At 35.6% G+C, this 27,427-nt stretch overlaps 1 protein-coding gene across 1 annotated transcript in view; it reads left to right on the top strand.

The window, feature by feature from the left end:
* The first annotated feature begins 355 nt into the window (after positions 1-355).
* The window catches only part of ZCCHC4 (zinc finger CCHC-type containing 4), a 45,862-nt gene continuing 18,790 nt past the window's right edge, over positions 356-27,427 (top strand). Inside the window, exons 1-6 of the mRNA XM_045550466.1 lie at positions 356-518; positions 1,290-1,408; positions 2,490-2,572; positions 15,310-15,585; positions 16,043-16,123; positions 25,170-25,242. Of these exons, the coding sequence (XP_045406422.1) occupies positions 392-518; positions 1,290-1,408; positions 2,490-2,572; positions 15,310-15,585; positions 16,043-16,123; positions 25,170-25,242 (759 nt within the window). The 5' untranslated portion in view covers positions 356-391. The remainder of the gene's footprint in view (positions 519-1,289; positions 1,409-2,489; positions 2,573-15,309; positions 15,586-16,042; positions 16,124-25,169; positions 25,243-27,427) is intronic.

Raw genomic sequence — 27,427 nt, forward strand, 5'->3', positions numbered from 1 at the left:
TGAAAAGCAGAGTATGGTTCCATCGAGTGCAGCTGCTGCAGCTATTTCAGCTGTTGGTCGGCTGCTGGCGGCGGTGGACCTACAATACTGCCAAATCTTTGTCCCAGAGTCGTCTCATCTGGTAATATTCTTATGAAAAGAGGGTGCTTCAGGAGCTGAGAGGGAAGGGGATATAGGTCCAACAAGTGAGCTGCGAGCCCCACCGCTAGGGGCCGCTTAGGAGCAGCCCCCGGGTGGGCGGGGACTCCGTTTGGGGGCGTGGTCTCCTCAGCGGCAGCCCCCCAGCTCCTCCTAGGCGCGCGGGGGCGCTGTGGGTCCCTGTGGGTCGCGGCGGCGCTCTTCCCCAGCCTCCCTTGGTTTGCACTGAGGCTTTCGGGAAGGCGGCGGGAAGATGGCGTCCCCCAGGGACGGGCTTGAAGCCGAGGAGACAGAGGAGAGCGCGAGTCGCAGGGGGAGCTCGGGAGTGGAAGTGGTGTTTCCCTCGGATCCTACCGTCTCCGCCCCGCTGTGCCCTCACGGTGGGTCGGCGTCTGGGCTAGGCCTGCCCGTCGTGCGCCAGGGCCGTGAGTTGGCCTGGAGGTGCCGAGGTCTTTTTAGAACTCCCATATTTTTATCTGCCTTTTACCCTCACCATGTGTGATGCCTAGAAAATGCTCCTTCCTCTGGATGTTGTGTTTTTCACCTTACTTGAGAAACCTTCAGAGCAAGTCCCCACTGTTGTGGCTTTGGCTTCAGGGCTTTTACATTTTTGGGGGTAGGGGGAAGTAGGCAAAGGGAAAGATGCATAGTATTGAATAATTCTGGGTGACAAGTGCTTAGAGATTTCATTTGTTGATTTGCTGCCTTTTCAATTTAAAAAAGGGAGAACGATAGAATGAAGTCTTGCATGCAAACCGGACCCAGTTTTTTTCTCTAACTTGCAGAGAGTGTCCAACTTTAAAAACTCAAGTTTTCACTGAAAGAATAACCGTGCAAGAGATGTCAAAGTACTCAGTTCTCTGGGCCCCCTCCTTGTTTTAGTCCCAGGTTTGTAACATTCGCTATTCAGACAGCATCTATATTGACAATAGCATTTTATCTTTGGAGAGACCAGTTTTCAAAAATTATTTCCATGTAGTTAGTGCCTGAATGTTGTGGCTGAAAAAAAGAAACGTTTATGAAACAGTGGTAGATTTAATTATGATAAATTATGCATAAAACCAAAACAAGTTTTATTTAAGGGCCGTGTAAACTAGGAACTTGATGTAGATGACTATTATTTGACATGTTTTTTCCTTTTCTGGAACTAGGGCCCACTCTTCTGTTTGTAAAGGTGAGCCAAGGGAAAGAAGAAACCCGGAGGTTTTATGCCTGCTCAGCCTGTAGAGATAGAAAAGACTGTAATTTTTTTCAATGGGAAGATGAAAAGGTATATCAACTTTTTGGATATTTACTTTTTATTTTTGATATATGTGACAATTTTGTTGACAGTGTATAAACCAATAAAAATATGTAGTTTGTACATTATATGAGATAAATCTCTTAAGAGTGTTGGGATTCTGTGTTTTTTGGTTCAGAAGGCTGGAGTTCCTACTTACTTTGAACTTGCTGATGTCTTAAACTACTGTCTCAAAGACTTAGTTTCCCTTCAGATGCTCCGAGGTGTTAGTATGGGGTGGCTGATCATCCTTGTGTTAGTGAGCTCTGGCTGCTGTAACTACAATATCATAGACTGGGTGACTTAAATGACAAACATTCATTTCTCACAGTTCTGAAGGCTGGGATGTCCAAGATCAAAGTGCTGGCAGATCCAGTGTCTCGTGAAGGCTGTCTTCCTGGTTTCAGAGGGCTGTCTTTTCATTATATTCTCACTCTCTCTTATAAGGACACTGATCTTACTCATGAGGGCTCTCCTGACCTACTTACCTCCCAAAGTCCCCCCTCTCTAAATACCATCACATTAGGGTTAAGGTTTCAATATATGAATTTTGGGGGATATAAACATTCAGTCCATAGCACTCTGATTGCAAATATAGATTTCTCACTAAAGAGTTTAGGTCATAATCATTCCAGGAAATGTCAAAAAAACACTTTTTTTGAACATTTGCGTTGAACATCTTTTATACAGCTATTGGGTGACTGATGAAGGCACTTAAGAGATACAGCTATGAAGTTGGTATCCTCTTAGACTCAGGTTAAGTTAGAGTTTCTGAAAGCTTTGACAAGAGAATTTTCAGCTTTGTTAGGTTTATTGTAAAACTGGTCTCTTTAGCAGTCCTGTTAAGATCACCATATGGGAGTTAATCTCTCAGTGTTTTTAATATGTTGAATATTGCTTCAAACTGCTCTAGAATTTTCCCAGTTTTTTGTGTTTTGTTTTATTTTCCACGGAAATGAATGCTTGTTGAATTGATTAAATTTATGACTTCTTGATATCAGAATGTGATACTAGTTTTTCTAGGATGATAGCAAGTTTCATAGTTTATTAAATGGGCTTTGTAATCTTTCAGTTGTCAGAAGCTAGACTTGCTGCCCGAGAAGCTCATAACCGAAGATGTCAGCCTCCCCTATCCCGAAGGCAGTGTGTGGAGAGGTACTGATGCAGGATCATTTTTCTTTATTATTTTAGCTGTAATGTTTGTTTATTTGTTTTCTTTTCCTGAGACTTTTAAGTTTACTTTCATTTATTTCTTTATTTTTATTGTGGATATATATATATATAATGTAAAAGTTGCCATTTTAATCATTTTTAGGTGTACAATTTATTGCCTTAAGTACATTAGTGTTCTGCAAACATCATCTGTGTCTGTTGTCAAAACTTTTTCATCACCCCAAACAGCAACTGTTACCATTAAGCAATAACTCCTCATGCCACCACTCCCCAAACTCTGGTAACCTCTAATCTACTTTGTGATGCTTTGAATTTGACTATTCTAGGTACCTCATATAAATGGGATTATACAATATTTGGCCTTTTGGGTCTGGCTTATTTTACTTACCATAATGTCTTCATGGTATCAGAACTTCATTCCTTTTTATGACTGAATAATATTCATTGTCTGTATATACCACATTTTGTTTATCCATTCATCTGTTGAGAGACATTTGAGTTGCTTCCACTTTTTCATTATTGTGAATAATGTTGCAAATATCTGTTTGAGACCCTGATTGCAATTCTTTTGGTGATATACCTAGGAGTGGAATTGCTGGGTCACACAGTAATTCTATGTTCAGTTTTTTGAGGAGCTGCCAAACTGTTTTCCATAGTAGCTATACCATTTTACATTCCCACTAGCAATGTACAAGGGTTCCAGTTTCTCTACATCTTTTCTAACACTTATTATTTTTTGTTTTGTTTTTATTTTTGTTTTGGATTATAGACATCCTAGTAGTTGTGAAATGGTATGTCATTGTGGTTTTGATTTTTATTTCCCTGATTACTAGTAATGTTAATCATCTTTTTATGTGGTTATTGGCTATTTATATGTCATCTTTGGAGAAATGTTTATTCAAGTCCTTTGTCTATTTTTAATTGGGTTGTTTGTTTTTTTATTGTTGAATCACGGGAGTTCTTTATATGTTCTGGATATTACGTACACCCTTATCAAATATATGATTTAAAGATATTTTCTCCCATTCTGTGGGTTGTCTTTTCACTTTCTTGGTGTTGTCCTTTGATGCACACAAGTTTTTAATTTTGATGAAATCTAATTTATCAATTTTTGTTGTTGTGCTTTTGCTGTCATAGCTAAGAATCCATTGTCAAATCCAATGTCATGAAGATTTACTTTGATGTTTCTTTTTGAAATATTAAACCAAAAAATTTTTTAAGCTCTGTAAACATCTGTTTTTTAAAATCTGCATTGTTGAAATGTTGTATTGGGTGGATTAGAATTGAGTCATAGACTTAATTCTCTGGCAAACTTGTGAAAAGAATTCATCCCTCTCCTGTGGCATAGGCATTATGTAATATGCAGCTGGGAGAAGCTCCTTAAAAAGCTCCTGGTCTGGGTTACTGATGATGAATGGTTTTTCATTTTTATGGCAGCTCCTTCATTTTACCTGGGCTGCTGTCTTCAGAAGTATTGTGAGGCCTCATCTAGGCTACATGGAAAGGAGTACTGGGATCTACTAAAAATATCTTCCCTGAGCTTTTTGGTAGTAGATTTTAAAGTCCTTTGACAGAAGAGGCATTTCTCAGGATAACTTGATTGCCCCTTAATTACAGTGCTTAACCAGAGGTGACTACTTTACTTATTTACTGTATGGAAATTGAATCAACAACAAAAAATGTTGAGACGAGAATTAATATAAATGAGCTCTACTGTGAGGCAGGCACTGTGCTAGGTATTTTACATGAGATATTATTTAGTCTTGCAGAGGTTATTTACTTAGATGAGAAATTGAGGCTTGTAGAAGTTAAGTAACTTCAGGTAGTTCATACTATGAGAATGACTGAGCTGTGACTCAAACTTATGTCTCTCTGATTCGAAAAGGTTATTTTTAAATATATAAACAGATGGTAATTAATATATGATGTGTAGATAAAAGGTAAGGACTTATATAGAGATATATCATGAGAAGATAGTATATTGAAGATGCAGAAAGTAGAAAAACATTGCCCATGGTTTCTTCCTTTGAATTCATCACCTTGTACATTTTGTAGTATTTCCTCATGGCCCTTTCTCCTATGTCCATGCCAGATTTGTTTGTAGTCATAATGTGTACATAGTTTTGTACTCTACCCATATCGCTTTTATCTGATAAGCATGTTTCTCATGTTATTATATAAGGATATGGTGATTTAATTAAACTCTGTGAGAAAATCTAGGTGATCTTGTTTCCCTGCATAATAAAATTTTAATCTGGAGCTAAACTACTATTCTTGTCTTTGTACTGCCAGAGTATGGTTTTTTGATAATAGCTTTTGAAATTCATGTTTCATATTAATTAGAACATAAAAACTGGCTAAAATATGAAGTATTAAAGAACTTCCAAAAGGTTATTTCTTGGAGGTCATAATTTCGTCTTTTATCTAGTGCTGATTCTTGAAAGCATGTCTTAATAAAATGATTTTCAACATTTTACACCATCTGTGACCCATAATCTTGAATTTTGTTGCCAGAAGCCTCCATCCAACCCTCCATCCCTCCAGTCATTCATTCATACTGCAGGTATTTGTTGAGGGCTCAAAAAGAACTTAAAATGCCAGTACTTGAGTTGAGATACATATAAAGATTATATAGTATAAAGAAAGTGGTGTTGACAGTAGTCACAGAAAAGACTAAGTGCTAAGAAGCATTAGGACTAATGCTAACGTGTGCCTTAGCTGACCAAGACAATGTAAGGACATGGTATTTGAACAGGTTTTGTAAGATGGGTAGAAATTTAAGCTTTTTGAAATGTACTATCATTGATTTCACTGCATTACGTTGTAATTGATGCTCCTATGCTTTATTATATGTTTTCTGTGGAGTAAAAAGTTTGAAATCAGTCATTCCTTAAAAGTTTTCAGTGCCTTAAGATAAAGAGTGCAATGAAAATTTTGGCTTTTTAAAATAAGAGACTTAATAAATCACCTGTTCACTTAGTGTATCTTCAACTTGAGCTGGCAGTTCATTCTTGTGTGTAAATGGACCTAAGGATGTTGTCCTATTACTTGAGATTGTAATTGTTTTCTAATGTGGATAATTTAATTTAAACAACTCATGTATAAGTTAGCTTATTAAATATTGTATTTGAAAGTATTCAACTGCATTTAAACTGTATACCTATTCTGTAAAGCAAGCTTTTCATCTGTTACTGTGGTATAACAAGACCTTTCCATTGATTAATTTATTTTTGAAATCATTAGAAAGCAATGGTAGTAGATAGCAAGATAAATTGACCTTTGTTACCTGATTTTTATTAAGGGAGTGGCAGTGTGTCACAGGTTTCTAGGTTTACAGAATGGGATTTGATATTCATGTGTCTAATCCTCTTTGACCCATGCTTTATGTTTCATATGTGGTCAGTTGACAGATTTATATTTTGTGCCTGAGATTTGCTTTTCCTTATAGTTTTTAGCTGCCCCTTAAACTCTGAAATGTGCTATTATGTTTACTATGTAGTATGTTTGCACCCTTACTGTGACCCATGAAGTCTTAGGGAAGATATATTTGAATGCTAAAATCAGTATTAATTTATGTGCATCCAGATAGTTTTGTTTAGTTGATGTTTCATTTGGTTACTTTTTTTTTTCAGAGCTCATTTAAACTTAGATTTTCAAGGTCTGCTATTAGAGAAATGCCATAAACATAATTTGTGTACTCCAGGAAAGGCAAATGGAACCTCAAATGGAGATCAATAAAAATGACATTTCAAAATGCTAGCCTGCAGTTTGTGAATCACGCTGAGCCGTGTAGCAGAATGAATTTCCTCTCCCCCCAGGGTATGTGTAGTATATGCGAATAAGGAGGGAGCCCGGAGTAATCTTTAGGGCTTCATATTCTCATGTTCTTTCTATCAAGCTTTTAAAAAGCCTTGTGTCTGAATGTTAAATTTAAGGCAGTGTAGTTGATGGTTGTGTTGTGATTTTGAATAGAGGGAAATATGCACAAGATCTGTTTGTCTCTTGTCAAGAAAAGGTTAATAAATTAGCAATAAAGCTTTCTGAAGCTTTTGGAAATAGTTAAAGGAAAGAGTTAATTGACAAGGCACAAAGATATGTCATGTAAGTGGAGGCTCCTTTAGGAGTGTTCTCCTTTTCCTTTTAAAGATGATTAAACTTAGTTCCTTATGGTGAGTGAATCATCACACCAGCCCCTCATTGCTTTGAACTTCTTTCCTCCCTTCCTAGTGACTTTGCAGCTTCTCCTGCCTTCACCTGGCATCACTCAGTGTGTGACAGGTAGTCTTTTTAACCATGTTTGAGTAACAAAACGTGATACTGCTTCATCTGCTTGTGGGATCTTCCTTTCTTTGGTTCTCTAAAGCTCTTGACTGTTGTCATCATTCTTTCAACAAGGAGTATTTATTTACTTCTCTGATATCAAATCTATGCCATTGCCCTGTTTTGGTGCCTAACTGCATGTACGGTGATGTGTTTTGGTACTGAATCATAGGGTGATGGCAGTTAGCTCTCCTCCGTAGTTCAGCAGTGCGTGGCACTGGCTTCAAGACATGGCAGTGTGTAGAGCTAGGACCGTGTTTTCATGAGGTCTGCACTACGTTGTGACATCTGGCTGATGGCAATTATAAATCCTATCTCAATATTGCAGATGCTAAAAGGTGAAACAAACATGCAGCTTAGAAGTGATGAAATAGGATGGTTGGATTTTGCTTTGTGATCCAGTCTGATGGGCTTTCTTTTAGTGGGTGAATTTAGCCCATTTTCAGTGTTGATATAAGAGAATGCTTGGACTTAGTTTGCTGTATTATTTTATGTTTTCTGGTTTTTATTGCTTCTTTTTGTTCTGTTTCATTGTATGTTCTATGTTTTCTTTTTTTAATGTGTGTTTCTTCAATATTTTTGTTGTCTTCTGTGTTTTGTGGTTACCTTTGCAACTTTCCAGACTATATTTAATCATTGTTTTCATCCACCTAAAAAAATGAGATGAATTTAGTATATTTCTTCTTCCTATCTCTTTCTTTTTCTACAATCACTATCTAGATTTAATTGATTATTTATTTTGTAGGGTTAACTTTTATACCTTTGAATATTGCTTATAGCTCTTTTACTTGAGTTTCAGTTATATCTTATTCAATTCTATCTTTAGGTTCATGTCTGTAAAAGATGAGAAAATCAGTATGCTCACACCCTCTCCCACCTTCTCTTCCTTCCCTCCTCTTTTTGTTTGGATTTATCTTAATTGTATTTTGTACAGTACTATACTCCCCACATTTGTTTCTGTTTTGGTCCTGTGGTTAGATGGATTTAGTGCTTACTGACAGCCCCTTTGCAGTGGTTTCTTTTTTTTTTTTTTTTTTTGAGACAGAATCTTTTTCTGTCACCTAGGCTAGAGTGCCATGGCATCAGCCTAGCCCACAGCAACCTCAAAGTCCTGGCCTCAAGTGATTCTCCTGCCTCAGCCTCCCGAGTAGCTGGGATTACAGGCACATGCCATAACGCCTGGCTAATTTTTCTGTTTTTAGTAGAGACAGGTTCTCAGCTCTTGCTCAGGCTGGTCTCGAACTCCTGAGCTCAAGCAGTCCTGCCTCAGCCTCTCAGAGTGCTAGGATTACAGGCGTGAGCCGCTGCACCTGGCCTGCAGATGTTTCGTATCTCTTATTTGGCTGAAATTCATCTTCTGGCAGTTTTTATTTTTTAAACAAAAGCCTTTAATTAATCAAAAATTTTTAATCAAAATCTGTATGTGGCTATTGCGTGATTCCAGTGTCCACAGTGGGCAAGACTATAGAGGTACAAAGAAGGTTAGTGGTTTTGCTTAGAGGGTGGGGTGAGGGGTGGGGAAATGGGAATAACTGCGGGCAGGTACAAGGTTTCTTTTTGAGGTGATGACAATGTCCTGGAATTAGATTGTGGTGATGGTTGCATAATTTTGTGAATATACTAAAAATCACTGAATTGTATACTTTAAAAGGGTAAATGGTATGTATGGTATGTGAATTATATCTCAATAAAAAATAATTACATGTGGTTCTGAGGTTTTACAAAGAACAACCAACACTCCTGTTTTCTACCTCTGCATTTTTCCCTCCGCAGAGGCAGCTATAGTCAGCTCTTGGCTAATTCTTACAGAATTTACCTTCCTGTCTGGTGGGTGTACGTCCTCCTGTATCACATGAAAAGGCAGATGATGTCTGCTTGTTCACTTAGTAATGTTGAGATCGATCATGTGTTCAGCTATTAGTCAGCCTAAACCATCTATTAACAAAGTTCCGTATCAGCCTGTTGCCTAATGGTTTTTAGCAGTAATTGATGATCATTGCCTAGAGGTTGTAAAGGGTTACAGAATCTTGTCATTGTTTATGCATTCATTAGCTGTATTCTTCTATAAGAAAGAATTTTGTTTCATCAACTGTTGACTTACCTCATTACAGTTCACGTGGAAAAGACAAGATATATGTCTCACTCTTCCCCTCCTGTCCTTGTAAAACAGTTTTTAGAGTAATGATTTAGTACTCCAGCAACTTCCAAAGTTGATTAATCAGGATCGTTGTTCTGTTGTCTTTAATATCATTATGGAAACATGTATTTTAAAAATTTGGTGTTTTAGTCCATTTAAATCATTATTCTTGATGACACAGCACTTTTTGAATATGATTTAATTTTTACAGTATGATGGGGGTTATGTATATGGTGACTATATAATTTTAGTTCAAATTTGGGTACTTTATTTTTAATGGACACTTTTTGAGAGTGAAAGGGGCACTAACCAAATGGAACTTCAGGATGGTGGATGTAAACTGGGATTGTCCTGGGCATTCAGGGATGTATGGTCACCTTAGTGATCTGTGGATTGTTAGGGGAAAATTAACCTTTTTTTTTTTCTTATTTTCAGCTTTACCAAGGTACAATAATTTACATACAATAAATTGCACAGATTTAAAATGTACCATCTGATGAATTTTGACATATGCATCTACCTGTAAAACCTAACCACAGTCAAGATAATGAACATGTCCATTACCCCCAAAAGTTTCCTCCTGCCCCTTTTGTCCTATAGCCCTCTACCCCCAGGGTCCCCAGACAACCACTAATCTGCTTTCTGTTACTATAGATTAGTTTGCACTTCCCAGAAGTTTTATGGAATCTTACAGTATGCTCTATTTTTTGGGGGGAGGTGCATTCGTTTACTTAGCATAAATATTTTTGATATTCATCCATGTTGATGTGTTTGTCAGTTGTTCATTCCTTTATTCCCAGATAGTATTCCACTGTATGGATATATCCATTCACCTGTTGTAGATATTTAGGTTTCCTCCACTTATTGACTCTTATAGATAAAGCTATTACGAACATTTATGTATAAGTCTTTGTACAGACGCATGCAATCATATGGTGGGTATATGCTTAACTTTTGACAAAACTGCCAAACTTTTCCAAAGTGGCTACACCGTTTTACATTCCCACCAGCTATGTATGAAGATTCCAATTTCTCCCCGTCTTCCATGTACACTTGTTATTATCTGTCTTTTTAATTATAGTCGTGAAATGATATTTCATTATGGTTTTAATTTATATTTATGATGTTGAACATCTTTTCATGTGCTTATTGACTATTTGTGTATTATCTTTGGAGAAATGTCCATTCATTTCCTGTGCTGTCTTTTAATTGGGATAATTGTCTTTTTATTGTTGAGTTGTGAGAGTTCCTTATATACTGTGGATACAATTCCTTTACCTGATGTATAATTTGCAAATATTTTCTCCCATTCTTAGGTTGTCTTTTCACTTTTGTGATGGTGTCCTTTGCTGCACAAAAGTTTTAAACCTTGATTAATTCCGATTTATTTATCTTTTCTTCTGTTGCTTATGATAAGAGTATCTTTTGAAGAAAAAAGTTTAGGTCTTGAAGTCCAATTTCTTGATTCTTTTTCTTTTAGATTTTTTGCTTGAGTCCTGTTTAAGAGATCTTTGCCAAATCCAGTCATCATTATTTTCTGCTATGTTTTCTTCTAGAAGTTTTAAAGTTTTAGTTCTTGAACTTAGTTCTATGATCCATTTGGGGTTAGTTTTTTAATACGAAGTGAGGTAAGCGTCAAGGTTCAGTTGCTTTGCATATGACTTTTGAACTTTTCCAGCACCATTTGTTGAAAGTATTGTCCTTTCCCCATTGAATTGATTTGGCACCTACATTAGTTTTCTGTTGCTGCTTTAACTAATTACCACAAACTTAATGGTTTAAACCAACACAGATTTATTCTCTTATAGTTCTGGAGGTCCGAAGTTCAAAATCAGTCTCACTAGGTTAAAGTCAAGCTGTTGGTAGGGGGTTCTTTCTGAAGATTCTAAGAGGAGAATTTTCCTTGCCTTTTCTGGTGTCTAGAGGCTGCCTACATTCTTATCTCCACATCTTAAGAGCCTTGACTTAATCACAGCTTCGAAGTCTCTTTGGTCATATAAGATAACAACATATTCACAGGTTCCATGTTAGGATGTAGACATCTTTGGCAGGAGGTGGGGAGGAAGAGGGCATTATTCAGCCTGCAGTATAGTTGTTTTGGCTATTCTAGGTTCTTTTCATTTTCATATGAATTTTAGAATGAATTTTTCAGTTTCTACAAAATGGCTAGGATTTTGATTGAGATTGTGTTGATTTTATAGATAAATTTAAGGAGAGTTGACATCTTAGTAATATTGAGTTTTCTAATCCATGACCGTGGTTTATCTCTTCAGTTACTAAATAATCTTTAGTTTTTCTCTATGATGTTGGGTAATTTTTAGTGTTCTGGGGTTGCACATCTTTTGTCAGATTTATCCCTAAGTATTTCACATATTTTAATGCTATTTTAAATAGTTGTGTTTTTGAATTTCAGTTTTGGGTTGTCTGTTGCTAGTCTATAACAGAGTTTATTTTGTAAATTGATCTTTTACTCTGCAACCTTAATAAGTTTACTTATTAGTTCTAGCAGCTTTTCTATTGAAGATTTCCTTAGGACTTTGTATATACCTGATCACATGAATAAAGAAGTTTTAATGTTTCCATTCCAATCTCTGCCTTTTATTTCTTTATCTTGTCTTATTAAACTGGCTAGAAACCCTAGTCAATGCTGAGTAGAAAGGGTAAGCGTAGACATCCTTGCTTTGTCCCAGTTTTAGGGGGAATACATTCAGTCTTTCATCAGTATCGTGTGGGCTGTAGGTTTTTCTTTGATGCCTATTATCAGGTTGTAGAAGTTCCCTTCTATTCCCAGTTTTCTGATAATCTTTCTCATCAGTGGATGTTTCTTTTGTCAAGTGCTTTTTTCTGCATCTAATGAGATCTTTTTTTTTAGACTGTTAATATGGTAAATTGCATTGATCGAATTCACATGTTAAAACAGTCATGTATTACTGGGATAAATTATACTTGGTCATGATGTATTACCTTTTTTATGTATTGCTGGATTTCATTTGCTAAAATTTTGTTAATAATATTTGAGTTTGTGTTCATGAGGTATATTCATCTATAGTTTTTTTGTAATTTTTTTTTTCCTGGTTTTGGTATTGGTGTAATAATGCTGGCCTCATGAAATGAACCAGGAAGTATTCCCGTCTCTTAGTTTTCTGGAAGAATTTGTATAGAGTTGCTATTGCTCAATGGAGTTGCTATTGCTCTTCTTGCTTGCATTTTTTTCAGTGAGAACCCTGATGTCAGTCTTATCTGTGTTCCTCTGTACATGTGTCTTTTTTCCCCTCGTTTCTTTTAAGATTTTCTCTTTATCGTTGATCTTAAATAATTATGATGTCTTTTATAGTTTTCCTTCATGTTTCTTGTGCTTGTGGCTCTTTGAGCTTCTTGGATCTTTTATGTAATTTTGTAAATTTTCATTCATTATATTTTGAAATTTTTTCTCCCCTCCTCCTCGTTTTGGGGGCTTCATTTACACATATTTAGGCCCCTCAGTGTTTCATTTTGGGTAGTTTCTAAGACCTTCCCTTCAAGTTTACAAATCTTTTCTCTGTAGTTCCTGAACTGCTGTTAATCCCCTCTAGGGTGTTTTAATCTTTATAGGTTGGATTTGCATCTTTTTTATATTTGCCATGTCTTTGTTTAACAGGCTCGTGTTTTTCTCTACCTTTTTGAACACATGGAATATATAGTAAGTGACTTTAATTTCTCTGTCTATTAATTGTATCATCTTTCATTTCTGGGTTGGTTTGGATTGATTTATTTTTTCCTAATCATGGGTTCATGTTTTCCTGTTTCGTTTTATACCTGGTAATATTTGATTAGGTGCTGGCAGTGTGAATTTTACCTTGTTGTATACTGGATATTTTTAATTCCTTTACACATTTTTTGAGCTTTGCTCTGGGACACAGCTAAGTTACTTGCTATAGTTTGATATTCCGAGCAGGATTTGGCAAACTGCAGCCTGTAGCCCAACTTTGGCCATGCCTATTCATTTACCTTTGGTTGATGATTGCTTTTATGCTATAACAACAGAATAATTGTGACGGAGAGACTTTATGGCCTGCCAAGCTCAAAATATTTATCTGATCTTTACAGAAGCAGTTTGCCACACCTGGTATTGAAGGCTTATGTTTAAGATTTTTAGGCAGGAAGGAGCACCCTTTGTTCCAGGGCTAGTTTTTCTGCACTACTGAGGTAGTGCTCTTCTGAGTACTTTTCTTGATGCTCATGTATAGAGACGCTTTTCCACTCTGGCTTGTCAGTGGACAAATCATCTTGGACCCTGGGTGTGTATTGCAGCAGTGATTCCACCTGCTGCTTTCCAGTGGTTCTTTCCCTTGCCTTGGTGGCTTCTTCATGCATGTGCTGATCAGTAGTACTCAGCTAAAGGTTTGAGGAGAGTCGCCAGCAGATTTCGGAGATCTCTCTCTCTCAGCATACAGCTTTCTGCTCTCCCTGTACTCTTCCTGTTAATTCTGGCTGCCTTCACTTCCCCAGATTCTCCACTCTGTCTCATCAGCTCCTTGAGCTCTGTTTGATTCTCCACCCCTGAGCTGCCAGCTCTCCACAGGCAGTGAGCTGGCTGGTTGCACGACTCACCTCATCTGTTCCTTTCCCTCGGGATTCACTGTTTGGGCTGCCAGTTGTCTAATATCTGAAAACTGTTGTTTCGTATATTTTGTCTGTTTAAAAATTGTTTTGAGGCTGGGCGAGGTAGCTCACGCCTGTAATCCTAGCACTCTGGGAGGCCGAGGCGGGTGGATTGTTTGAGCTCAGGAGTTCGAGACCAGCCTGAGCAAGAGCGAGACCCCATCTCTAGTAAAAAAATAGAAAGAAATTAGCTGAACAACTAAAAATATATATATAGAAAAAATTAGCTGGGCATGGTGGCTAACTAGCCTGGGCAACAGAGTGAGACTCTGTCAAAAAAAAATTGTTTTGAGGGCCAGAATGCTAAATCTCTGTTACCCTGTTGGATGTGGAAGTCGTCAACGCTTGATGTTTTGTGATGAAAGGTGTAATAGTAGTAAATTCAGTATTTGCTGCTGAAGAGTCTCTGTTGGTTCCTTTCACTTGCATTTCATTTCATAGGGGCCCTTTCCTGTACTGACATTTCTACTTTAAATTACTAAGAAGTTTCTTCTAACATCCGTCTGTCTCCTTTTTCCTTTTAGTTATAGATAAAGCTGTCAAAAAAACAGTTATCGTAGAAATAGAAACATTTGAATTACTGGCATGATAGCTTATTTCTTGCTGTAGCCATTCAGAATATCTATTTGTCACTGCCTTGGGTGCTTTGAAGTAAAACTGTGCTTAGATATAAAAAGTTTTAATACTGACTTTGATTACATGTTAAGTTCACAGTTTTTACACTGCAGTTCCCAAATTTAGTTCCATGGAAACTCTATGACTCTTCTCAAACTATAAGAATCCTTTTGTGTGCTATTTAACATGTTTGGTTTTAGACATTTCTAACTCTCTATGGTCCTCAATAATCTTATTTATTTTTCTTTTGTTTTCTTACTCTGATTTCATAGCTGGTATTACATACACAAAATCAGCAGTTTTTAAGACATACTGACAAGGATTATTTTCTCTCTTGAGTAATCTCCAATAACATTTAAAAAGAAAAAAAAAAAAAAAGAAATGGTGGCTTTAAATCAGATATAAGGGTGACCCAAAAGAGATTGAATGGGAGGTCCAATATAGTCTTTTTTTAAGGCTTTGAATATTGTCTTGCCCTTTTGGGGGTAAGCTTATAACTGCCTCTGACAGTAATGCTAAGATCAGAGGAGCTTTGTAGAAACATCTTTTCTTTTAGGAGGTAATTTTTCTTGTTAAGTATGCCATAAGAACTTGAAGAATGATCTTAATTTCTCATTTTAAAATGACTGTCAACTGAGCCAGACTGTTTAACATTTCAAAGTTGGAACACATGGATTTGTCAATAAATTTAAACTTGATAGTAGTTGTCATTACTACTAAGTTGTTTGAGTAATATATTCCATTTTAAATGGATATTGATCTTCATTCAGTGACTAAATTGGAGCATCTCAATTCTTATTAAATTGCTGATTCTTTTCAACTTTGTAGATGCACAGCCAGACATAAATTGTAGCCAACATGCCACAGATTTTTCTTACCTTTCTTTTTTATGCAATACTCTTTAGGAAATAAGAATACTTTTTGGATACTGAATATAGCAAAAATACATTGTCTTTAAAACAATAAATTTAAAATATATTACTTTGTGTTTTATTGTGTCTTGAAGGTACTTGAAGTTTATTGAGTTGCCCTTGAGTCAGAGGAAGTTTTGTCAAAGGTGTCAGCAGTTGCTATTACCAGATGAATGGGGGAGGCATCGTGAGCATCAGGTCATGGGTGATATTTCTATCACCCAGTTACGAAGGCCCAGTCAACTCCTTTATCCATTGGAAAACAAGAAGGCAAATGCCCAGTATCTGTTTGCTGATAGGAGCTGTCAGTTCTTGGTAGACCTACTTTCTACCCTTGGATTCAGAAGAGTACTGTGTGTTGGAACACCAAGGTATGTTATATGATTTTTAAAAAAAATACTCTTATCACCACTTTAGAAATTGTAAAATTTTTATCAGGTAGTTATTCACTATGTGCAGAGTACAGTGTGAAGCTTTGAATATTCAAAGAAAGTGTAAAGCGTGGTCCCTCTTTTAAGGAGTTTGCAACCTGTATTCCAATTGAGAGAAATCTTTGTATATTTCTTTCTGATATATGATGGGGGGTTCTTTCTGATCTGAATCCTAAATTGTTTATAATTTTAGACTTCTGTTTCAGATAAATTCTGCTCTTTAACAAATATTTGCAAAACTGAAAACTTGGTTATACCTGCCAAATTTTCCTCAGTGTTTCATTGAAATAATCAGAAATATCAGAAGAACATTGATGGGTTTTATTGTGTGTTTTGCACACAAATGTCTATGACATTTGTAATTTCTTACTAAATTTGCTTTCACTAATTGCTTTAGGTTGCATGAGCTGATCATGTTGACAGCATCAGGTGACAAGAAGTCTAACATTAAAAGCCTTTTACTGGATATTGATTTTCGGTAGGTTTACAAAATATAGTATTTATTCCCCTTTATTGTCTCCTGTTTCCTTTTAATGTTTTTTTCTTTTTAATTGTTGTAATCTGTTACAACTCTTTAACATTTAGGAGTAGTAATTGGTTATGAGGCACCTATTTAGTCCTATAAGCTCAGCATGTAATCTTGTGTATTTCAAACAGGGAGGCAGTTGATTTCTCCTTTTGCTAGTATGCTTCCTGGATTTTCTCCATGAATATGTCTAATTGTCTTTGGCTAAAACTTAGAGATAAATTCCTATTAAGTGAAGTTTCTTCACATTTATTATGTTCAAAGATGATTCTGAACTGCCTCATAATCAGATTTCCAGGATTTTGTTTCCTCATCAGATCTTTGAAGTGTGATAAGACATTTCTTTTAATATATTTTACCAGATGTGCATATTGTCTTTCACTGCACATAGCCTCAAGTGAAGGGATTATTAACTAGGGAAGAGACACGTCCCAAGGCAGAGCATTAGCTAACAGACAGGCTATGTGGGAGAGGGTCAGAATTAAATAGCATCTGATGTGTTGGGACAAACAGGATGAGACTGAGTGAGGAACGTACCTTGAATCTCCCCTTTGGTGGTAATTTAGGATTTATAATAGGGATGGCAAATATGTCCATCACTGTCTGTATAATTCTGTAGATTTGAGGTATTCTTTCCAGTTTCTATGACTGTTTGAATTCCAGGAGTTCATGGTGAATATATAAGACACTGTCTCTGTTGTTAGCATCTTTTCTATGTTCTTGACTGTATTAATGGAATCAGGTTTTGTGTTTCTTTTTATTTAGAGCTGACAGAGTCTATTTGGCCAATATTCCAGTATTTCTTTGAGACAGTCTATGGAATTAAATATGCTTTCTCTTCCTGAAAATAAGGCAGACAGATTTTTAAAGTATGAAATGTTACATTAAAAAGTATAGCTTTTATATGATTTATTTTTCTGTAGATTTCCAAGTCTACTTTAGGTTGTCTGATACAAGCAACTACATTAGTCAGAAATGACCTACACTTTCTCATTCCTTATTAACAGGACTAGCCTGTTAACCACTCAACCCTTGTTAACAGAACTAGCACAGTTTACTAACATCTGCTTGGCGTGAGTGATCCTTGCCAAAATGATCATACAGACTTCTTAAAGATAAACTTAGTTTATTTTTGTAATTGAGATATAATTCACATAATATTAAACTGTGGTTTTGGGTGTGTATTCGTTATATTGTGCAATCATCACCGCTATGTACTTCTAGAACATTTCCATCACACTAAAAAGAAACTCCACATTCATTTCCCCTGACAAACACTTTCTGTCTCCGTGGATTTGGCTGTTCTGGACATTTTATATAAATGGAATCATTCAATATGTGATCTTTGTGTCTGGCTTCTTTCAGCATCATGTTTTCATCTATGTTGTCACATGTAACGGTACTTCATTTCTTTTATGGCTGTATAATGTTCCATTATATGGATAAGCATTCATATATTAAGTTCTTTTCTTAAATTTTGTGTTCCTTTTCTAAAGTATTATTAAATTATTATGAATACATTATTTTAAAGGTAGATATTTAACTTTTGGGTTCTGATAATGTCAACATTAATAATAGCTTATTAATAATTTGTTATTAATTATTAATTCATTATTAATAATGAATAATAATATTCATTGCGTGCCTGTCATATGTCAGGCCGTGCTCTGAATCATTCCACACAATAGCCCTAGTTGCTCTGTAAGATAGATGCTATTATCATCCTCATTTTCCAGATGAAAAAACTGAGGTGTAAAGAGCTTAAATAACTGGACCAAAGTCACAGTTTATAAGTGGCCAAGCCAGAACCCAAACCCAGTCATTCTGGCTCCAAAAATTAAATTATCCTTTGGAAAGAACTTTGCTTTTGAACTTGTGTATAAGCCTTTCTTATATAGTCCGTTTCTCTCTTGTGATCCTTCTATCTCTCCATTTTTCCCTCTATTCCCCTTTGTTCCACAAAGATTTTCAAATGAATCAATAACTGGTTGCTAGGTTATTTGTATATTTAGAATAAGGCACTCAAATTAGGAATCTTTGCTGGAGTCTTGGAAATCCATTCATGTAAAAGAATTTATTGGTTCACGTTACTGGAGTCTAGGATATAGTAGGCTTTAGTCCAGTTGAGATCAAGGGGCTCACACTATGTTGTTAGGGCTCCATCTTTCTTTATCTCTCATTCTGTCTTTCTTTGTATATTGGCTTTGTTCTAGGACAGTTTCCTTCACATTGCCAGGGCCTTTGGTGGCAGCAGATTTAAACTTACATATAGTCTCAGCTTAACTGCCCAGTGGAAAGTGGTAGTCTTTCCTGAGAGCTCCAACAGCAAAACTCCAGAGAGTGCTCTGATTAGCTTGACTGGGGTCACATGCTTATTACAGAACCATCACTGTGGCCTGACAGATAGGGTGCTCTGGCCAGCCCCTGACCAACCACATGAAGTGGGTTCTCCCCAGGAAATAGGTACTTGACTTAAAGAATGGGGATATAGGTGGTGGAGAGACAAAAAATTAGATGTCTATAACTGAATTATTCAAGACAAAATATACAGTTGTCAACAGCACTCAAATTCCTACCTTTAGCACTTTTACTTCAGTGAAAACTGTACAGTGTTATCTTTCCAATAGTACTTTGAATTTATATTAAAAGTTATATAAAGATTTTGATTTTATTAAAGACGCTTTTTTCAAGCTAGTTGTGGTAGATTGATTTATACAGAAAGAAACTAGGAAAAAATCATTGTGTGTCATCTCAAAGAACTTGTTCAAATTGCAAGGATCTCTGGTTTACTTTTTTTTTAAAGGAAAAGTGATCTTTAATTTTGCCATCTAAAACATGGATTTGACTTTTTAAAACCTTTTTATGATATAAACATTTTCAAAAGTAGAGGTAATATGTAGTCTTTTTTTCCCACTTGCTATATTTCAGGCATTTTTTAAAGCTGAGATATATTTTACATATATAAAACAGCAATTTTTAGTATATTCACAAGGTTGTGTAACCATCATCACTATCTAATTCCAGAATATTTTCATCACCTTCGAAAGAAGCACTCTCCCAATGAGCAGTTGCTTCCCATTTTCTCTACCTCCAGCCTTTGGCAACCACAAATCTACTTTCTGTCTTTATGGAGGTACCTATTCTGTATGTTTTATGTAAGTGAAATCATATGTGGATTTTTGTGTCTGACTTCTTTTACTTAGAATAATGTTTTCAGGGTTCATCCATGTTTTAGCATGTGTTAATCCTTCATTCCATTTTATGGTTGAATAATTTTGTTTCTCTGTTCCTCACTCATTTATTGCTTCTACTTTTTGACTGTTATGAATAATGCTGCTATGACCATTTGTGTATAAATTTCATGTGAACGTAGGTTTTCAGCTTTCTTGGATATTGTATTAGTTTGCTAGGGCTGCCATAACAAAATACCACGGACTGGGTGGCTTAAACAACAGAAATTTATTTTCTCACAGTTTCGGAGGCTGGAAGTCCAAGATCAAGGTTTCGGCAGGTTTGGTTTGTCCTGAGGCCTTTCTCCTTGGCTTTTAGATGGGCACCTTCTCTCTGTCTCCTCACATGGGTTTCTCTGTGTGTGTGTGCATCCCTGGTGCCTCTTTCCATGTCTAAATTTCCTTTTCATAAGGACTTCAGTTATATTGGATTAAGGCCCATGCTAATGGCCTCATTTTAACTTAATCACCACTTTAAAGATCTTGTTTCCAAATAGTCACATTCTGAGGTACTAATGGTTAGGGCTTCAACATAAGGATTTTGGGGGGACACAGTTCAGCCCATAACAGGTATACCTAGAAGTAGAATTGCTGGGTTATATGGTAACCCTATGTTTAACTTCTTGAGGAACTGCCAAACTATTTTCCAAGGTGGCCATACCATATTATATTCCCACCAGGAATATATGAGGGTTCCAATTTCTCCACATCCTTGCCAATATTTATTATTGTCTGTCTTCTTGAAGTGATGTTTTATTGTGGTTTTGCTTTGCATTCCACTGATGGCTAATGATGTTGAACATCTTTTTATATGTTTATGGGCCATTTGTTTGTCTTTTAGCATAATATTTTCAAGATTCATCCATGTTTTAGCATGTATCAGTCCTTCATTCCATTTTATGGCTAAACAATTTTGTTTCTCTGTTCTTCATTCATTCATTGCTTCTACTTTCTAGCTGTTATGAATAATGCTGCTATGAACATTTGTGTATAAATTTCTTGTGAATATAGGTTTTCAGCTCTCTTGGGTATTAGTTTACTAGGGCTGCCATAACAAAATACCACATTTGGAAAAATGTCTATTCAAACCTTTGCCCATTTTTTTAATTGGTTATTTGTATTTTTATTATTGAATTGAGAGAGTTCTTAATATACTCTGGATACTAGACTCTTATTAGATATATGATTTGTAAATATTTTCTCCCATTCTATGGGTTTTCACTTTTGATGAAGTCCAAGTTTTCTCTTTTTTCCTTAGTTGCTTGTGTTTTAGGTGTCATATCTAAAAAAAACTCTTGCCTAATCCAAGGTCATGGGTACCTGTTTTCGTCTTAAGAGTTTTATAATTTTTGCTGTTACATTTAGGTCTTTGATCTATTTTGAACTAATTTTTTTATATTGTATGAGGTGGGGGTCCACTTTCATTTGCATATGGATGACCAGTTGCCCCAGTACCATTTAGTGAAAAGACTATTCTTTTCCATTGAATTGTCTTCGTACCCTATTGAAAACCAAATCATAAATGTGTGGATTTATTTCTGGACTCTAAATTCTATGGTGTTGATCCTTGTCCTTATCCCAATCTCAAACAGTCTTGATTACTGTTGCTTTATAGTAAATTTTAAAATCAGGAAGTGAGAGTCTTCCTATTTTGTTCTTCTTTACAAGATTGTTTTGGCTATTCTGTGTATCTTGCATTTCCATATGAATGTTAGCATCAGCTTGTCAATTTCTATGAAAAAGCCAGCTGGGATTTTTATAGGGGTTACACTGAATTTGTAGATCAATTTGAGGAGTATTGTCATCTTAATATTAAGTTTTCCATTCCATGAACATGAGATGTTTTTTCATTTATTTAGGATTTCTTTAATTTCTTTAAACAATAATCATGTAGTTTTCAGTATATAAGTCTTGTACTACTTTTGTTAAATTTATTTCTAAAATGTTGTATTCTTTTTGGTGCCATTACAAATGAAATTGTTTCCTTAATTTCATCTTACAGTACTTATTGCTAGCTAGAGCCTTGATTTATAAAATATTGTGCAAAACTGCAATTGACTCTTGAACAACGTAGGTTTGGTCTGTGAGGGTCCACTTATAAGCGGATTTTCCTCCGTCTGTGCTACCCCTGAGACAGCAAGACCAACCCTCCCCTCTTCCTCATCTTCCTCTGCCTACTCAATGTGAAGATAATTAATACGAGACCTTTATGGTGATCCACTTTGATGAATAGTAAATACATTTTCTCTTCTGTATAATTTTCTTAATAACATTTTCTTTTCTCTAGCTAACTTTATTGTAAGAATACAGTATATAATACATATAACATACAAAATATGTGTTATCAACTGTTTATGTTATCTATAAGGCTTCCAGTCATCAGTAGGTTATTAGTAGTTAAGTTTTTGGAGAGTCAAAAATTATACTTGGATTTTTTACTGTGTGTGTGGGGTGTCGGTGCCCCTAACTCCTGTGTTTTTCAAGGTTCCAGTGTACATATAACATTTACTGTCTTAGCCATTTTTAAGTATACAGTTCAGAGATGTTAAGTACATTCACATTGTAACTAATCTCCAGAACTCTTCATCTTGCTGGATTTACTTTTAATTTGAAATATTTATATGACCTTTTAACTGTTTTGCCTATAATGCCGTGCCTTTCGGTTTTTCCTTTCTTGCACTTATAATTGAAATCTCCTGGTCAGAGTAGGGGGTAGGGGATGTGGATATTTTATGACTTATAGAATATATTGATATTTGTTTTCTTTTCATGTCTGTAAACTTCTGTGTGTGCATTGCAGACAAAAACTGATGGTGTTCTATTGGAGATGTCCTAGCTTAGTTTCTTTGATAATGTAATCTGTTACTGAGTCAGTTCTTTTTTTTTTTTTTTTTTTAATTTCAGCTCATCATGGGGGTACATAAGTTCAGGTCATATACATTGTCCATGTCCTGCCCATCCCCCCGAGTCAGAGTCCCAAGCGCGTCCGTTCTCATCTGAGTCAGTTCTGTCTAAGGTTAACGTTAGATGTTAAGAGAGAACTGGTTTATTAAAACACATTAATAGTTATTAAAACACATTAATAGTCAGAATGAGCTCAGGCTGTTGCCTGTATTTACAGTATGATGGAAGGTGTGGTTGGTTCAGATTTTTCTCAAAGACCACAATTACATCAGGAAAAAAATTCCTGTGTGGTGTAGAGTGGTAGTGAATAGTTACTTTTGGCACTATGACTTTGGTTTCATGTTGCTTTCCAAAAAGTCTATCCAAGGCTGCAGCACTGCCTCAAACTCTAGTGTTCTATGTAAATGTGCTATAAATACCCTTTTTAGGGGGCATAAGATGAAGTTAACATTTGCTAAGATGGCTTTCTATATGCTCTAATTTTAGCAGGAAAAATGTGAAACTCTATTTGGCAAACTATTATCCAAATAAAGTTATGTCAAAAAAATGAATTTCTTAGGTTCATTTCATGAACTAATTTTATTCAGCTCTTGATTACATTTCCTGTGTGTAGAGCATGTTTCACACTTGGTAACTGACTCTCATTTAAAGAGAATGAATGGCCAAATTTAAATGAATGTCCTTTTGAGCAGTTTTCAAGTGCATGCATTTCTGATTGGTTTTGTTTGCCTTATTCAATGGAGAGAATAATTCTTTGTGGCCAATTTCATTTTAAGAGGGCAACATTGAGTGGCTTCTTATAATTTAAAATATGAATAATTATGCTCCCTTGTTTATGTTTGATGGAAACTTAGAACTGAAATCTTGGCTTTTTTCTCTCTCTGGCTCTGCACACTGCTGCCCAGAATGTGTTGGACAGGTATGCTGTACTGAACTTTATGTAAATCAAATTTTCTTTTTTAATTTTTAAAAATGACTATTGTGTCTTTGTGAAGCAATGAAAAAAATGAGGCTTAAATTTAAAGGGGATTATATTTTCCTTTGCTCATACTTATAAAGCAGTGCAAGAGAGAAGAAAACCCCCAAGTGATAGTTGACCCACAGCTATACTGGTATTGATATACTTTTTTTAACTCGGTTATTTGAAATTTAGTTAAATAGAAGGATATTTGCTTAATGGTAGTTGACATTGCCTCACAGTTTTTGGAATGTTTTAATATTTTTCAGTTATCTAAGCCTTTTGTTTATTTCTTCAGTATAAATTTATGTTTTATGAAATCAGATGTGCTGACAGTGTTTTACAGGATGTTGTACTGGGAGTGGTGAGCAGCGATTTGTTCTTCCATCTCTTCAGAACAAGAAGAAATAGGTTTAGATTATATTTCAGTGAACATTAATGTAATTCCCTAATAGTAGGGGCATTAAGATGTAAATCTTTATAGCTTTATTTATTAAAATAACGATAACATTTTAGTATATACTATACAGGTGGTATTGTATTAAGCACTTTATATACATTATCTCTTTCTTATCAAGTCCTATGAGGTAGAAGCTATTATTTTTACTATTTTGTAGATGTAGAAACTGAGGCTTAGAAGGGTTAAGTAACTTACTAAGGTTGTGCAGCTAATAAGAGATTCATTGTTGAGACCGGACCAGCTGACTATTGAGCCTGTGCACTTAACCACAGTGTAATGGGAAGAGGATAAACATGTGCTGCCCATTACATTTTTTTTTTTAATTAAAAAAAACAATACAGTGTTTCACTATGTTGCCCAGGTTGATTTTGAACTCCCTAGCTTAAGTGATCCTCCTGCTTCAGCCTCCTAAGTATCTGGGACCACAGTTGTGTGCCACCATGCCTGGCTGTCTATTGTATTAAATATTCACGGTTGATTCATGGTTGATCAATCAGTTGTAGATAGTAACAGACAACTGAGAGTACAAGTGCAAGCAAAGAAGTGCTACTGTCATGATTTGGTTCGAGAAGTCATATAAGTAAGGATGTGTCTCTGATTTTTTTTCAGTCTTTCTGCTAGGTTTTGAATTTCTAAGAAGGATGATGTGGTTCATATGTGAATTATTTATGATAAAATAGTCAAGGTACAAAATCCTATTGAGATAACAAAGATATAATATAATGTATATTATATGGAAAACTCAGAAATCAGCAAGAAAGACATTAAAACCCTTATACATAAATGGGAAAAATGAACAGATAGTATAAATACAATTAAGGGATATAGAAAACTAAGTCTTGTAAGTAATCAAATGCAAATTTAAATCATAATATGGTATGAGTTTTGCCTGGTAAATTAGGAAAAACTTCTAAAATGTTAAAACCCAAAGCTGGTACTCTCATTCATTGCTGATGGCATTTTAAAGTTGTATGTTAGAAGAATAAAACAATTCAATCAGTAAATAAATATCGCTCTTTCCTGGCACTAATTCAGTAAATGTGAAATGCACATACTTCTTTTTCTTTTATATTGAGAAGCATGTTTTACTAAACTTATCTGCATTAGGCAAGAAAAACTTTGATTAAATACTCTTTGTTAACTACAGATGAAAATAATTAATAGCTGTTGAGCAGAAATGTTGATTTAGTACTTTTCTTAAAATTATTAACCATGAGAGATGTATTTTAATTGCCAACACATCACAAACTTAAATTGTATAATAATGTGTCAGTAACCTGATTGTTTATGTGTAATATTCTGGTCCATGGGAACATGCATGTTTTATATATGAGTATTCTGTAATTTTGCTACTGGTTTATTAAACTTGGGAAAATAATTTGTTATTTTTTATTTACTTTATAGCTATGACTGAGCAAGTAATGCCCATAATATATTATTTTGCAGGTATTCACAGTTTTATATGGAGGATAGTTTTTGCCATTATAACATGTTTAACCATCATTTCTTTGATGGAAAGGTAAGAATTATGACCATTATCTCTTTCTTCTCTTATTGTGGAATAACAAACTCCAGAGTACCCTCTTTGTTATTTTTCTAAATTCCTTCAAGATCAAACTGTGGCTCTTCTGCCATGTATTGGTATTTATTTTTGTTCATTCACTGAGTGTTTATTGAGCATCTAGAAGTGATTTTGTTACTCCCTTTTTATGACTTTTCATTGCTTTTTGGATGAAGACCTACATCCTTATGAAGGCCCAGGGAGTTGTCCCCCGCTTTGGTATTTGTGTGCCGGGCACAGGGCTTTCATCTTCAACTAGTCAGATTCTTTCCACCATAGGAAGGCCCAGGCTGTTCCTGCTGGCCTCTGTTCTCTCTTTGCCTTGGTAACTTCCATTCATCTTTCAGAACTTTGTTCCAAATCACTTCTTCCAGCCTCCCCTGATCTCCCCATCCCCAACAAGGTCAAGTTCTCCTTTGTAGATTTACCACACTATAATTAAATGCATGTGTCAGGGCGGGGGGTATATGGGAAATCTCTGTACCTTCCTCTCACTTTTACTGTGAACCTAACACCGATCAAAAAAAAAAAAAAACTCTTTAAAACAAAGGGGGCAGTGGCTTAAAAAAAAGCTTCTTTCAATATGTTAATAATGTCACTGAGAATACACAATATAGCAGAGCTGATACTTCTCCCGGTATGAGCTCTTTGTCATTCCTATTATAAAATAAAATCTATAACCAGCCAAGTAATGATACCTGACAGGAGGTTGGCCAAAAATGTTTTGAAATTATTGAGAAGACAACCCACAGATATATGCATATATGTAAATTTTTTTTAAATTGTGAACTCAGCCTAACTATATATTGTGTTTTGAGGTATTAGTTAATGATAGAATAAAAACCAAGCAAGACTAGAAATGTCAGCATTGAGGAAATGAAAACAAATACTAAATTGTTGGTTGGGGTTGAAAAATGAGTTCCCTGATTTAATAAGTATAGCACTTCTTCCATTTGAATTAATTTAGCATTGGGATATATGTTTTTCAGCCATGATAGCCATTAAAACCAAGTACTGAAGTAAATAGTTAGAATTAGATGTATTTCACTGTTTCCCAAAAGGTTTATGTGGTTGGTAATCACTAGGATTTGAGAACCGATTAGATGAGCATGAAGGAGAGCAGGGACTTGACTTGCCAGTGAATGATGAGGGTCTTCTCAGGCAGGACAGTGGCAGTGGGGAAAGAGAGAAAAGAACTGGATTCTCTAGGCATTTCACAGACTGTGTGAAGTGTACTGGGGAGAAGGCAAAGCTGACTTCGTGGTCTGGCCTGGGTTTGTATTTTATTCTTCAATACAGGGTAGTGAAGTTTGGAAGTAATGAGTTTGTGGGGCTGGTGAGATACTGACATGAGGGTGTCCAGTATGGCTCTTGAAACTGTGGGGCCCTTCTCAAGTCAGGGAAAAGAAAAAATAGAAAAAAAAAAAAAGAATGAAGACGAAAAAAAAGAAACTCTGGGGCCTTGACCTCGGAGTAGATGAGGAATAGTGGGTTAGGGTTTTTTGTTGTTATTGTTTATTTGTATTTAATACCATACTGTGATTTTGCTTTTAATTTTGAATAATAAAGACAAAATAAGGGTTAAATTACATTTAAATGCATAATGGTTGGCTAGTAATTTCATTTATTTTTTAAAAGTAACACATAATTAGGCTTTTTCTAGGACATTCTGTGTCACTTACTATTGAAAGTTTATAGGGAATTACCTTATAAGTTTCTAAAATAATGGTTGGAATAAGCTGCCAAGCTTGAGAGCTACTTTATCTTTCCCTGAAGAAAACAGCCATCCAGCTAAGGTTTTCCTTACTCTATATTTTAGCAGCAGCCTCTAAATAGCACTGCAGCTGTAGAGATTGATCTGCAGAAACCCATTGTTTTAATGATTTTATTATCTGCCGTTTTTCTACCTACTCCTGGAGTCAAGTTTCTCAGTAGAGATTTACCAACCACTAATCAATCACTAAGTATTTAAGTGTCTGCTCGATGCCTTTGAGGCTGTACAGGGTACTTAGGACGATAGAAGACTCTGCTGCTGCACCTCAGCAACTTGCAGTCCACTACATTAAAAAGCAAGAGTTCCCCACACAGGATTTTCTCACTGCAAATCATATAGTCTTTAAGGTATTAAAAAAATATCATATGC

This window comes from Lemur catta, chromosome 4 (genome assembly GCF_020740605.2).
Source record: "Lemur catta isolate mLemCat1 chromosome 4, mLemCat1.pri, whole genome shotgun sequence".
Taxonomy (NCBI): Eukaryota; Metazoa; Chordata; class Mammalia; order Primates; family Lemuridae; genus Lemur; species Lemur catta.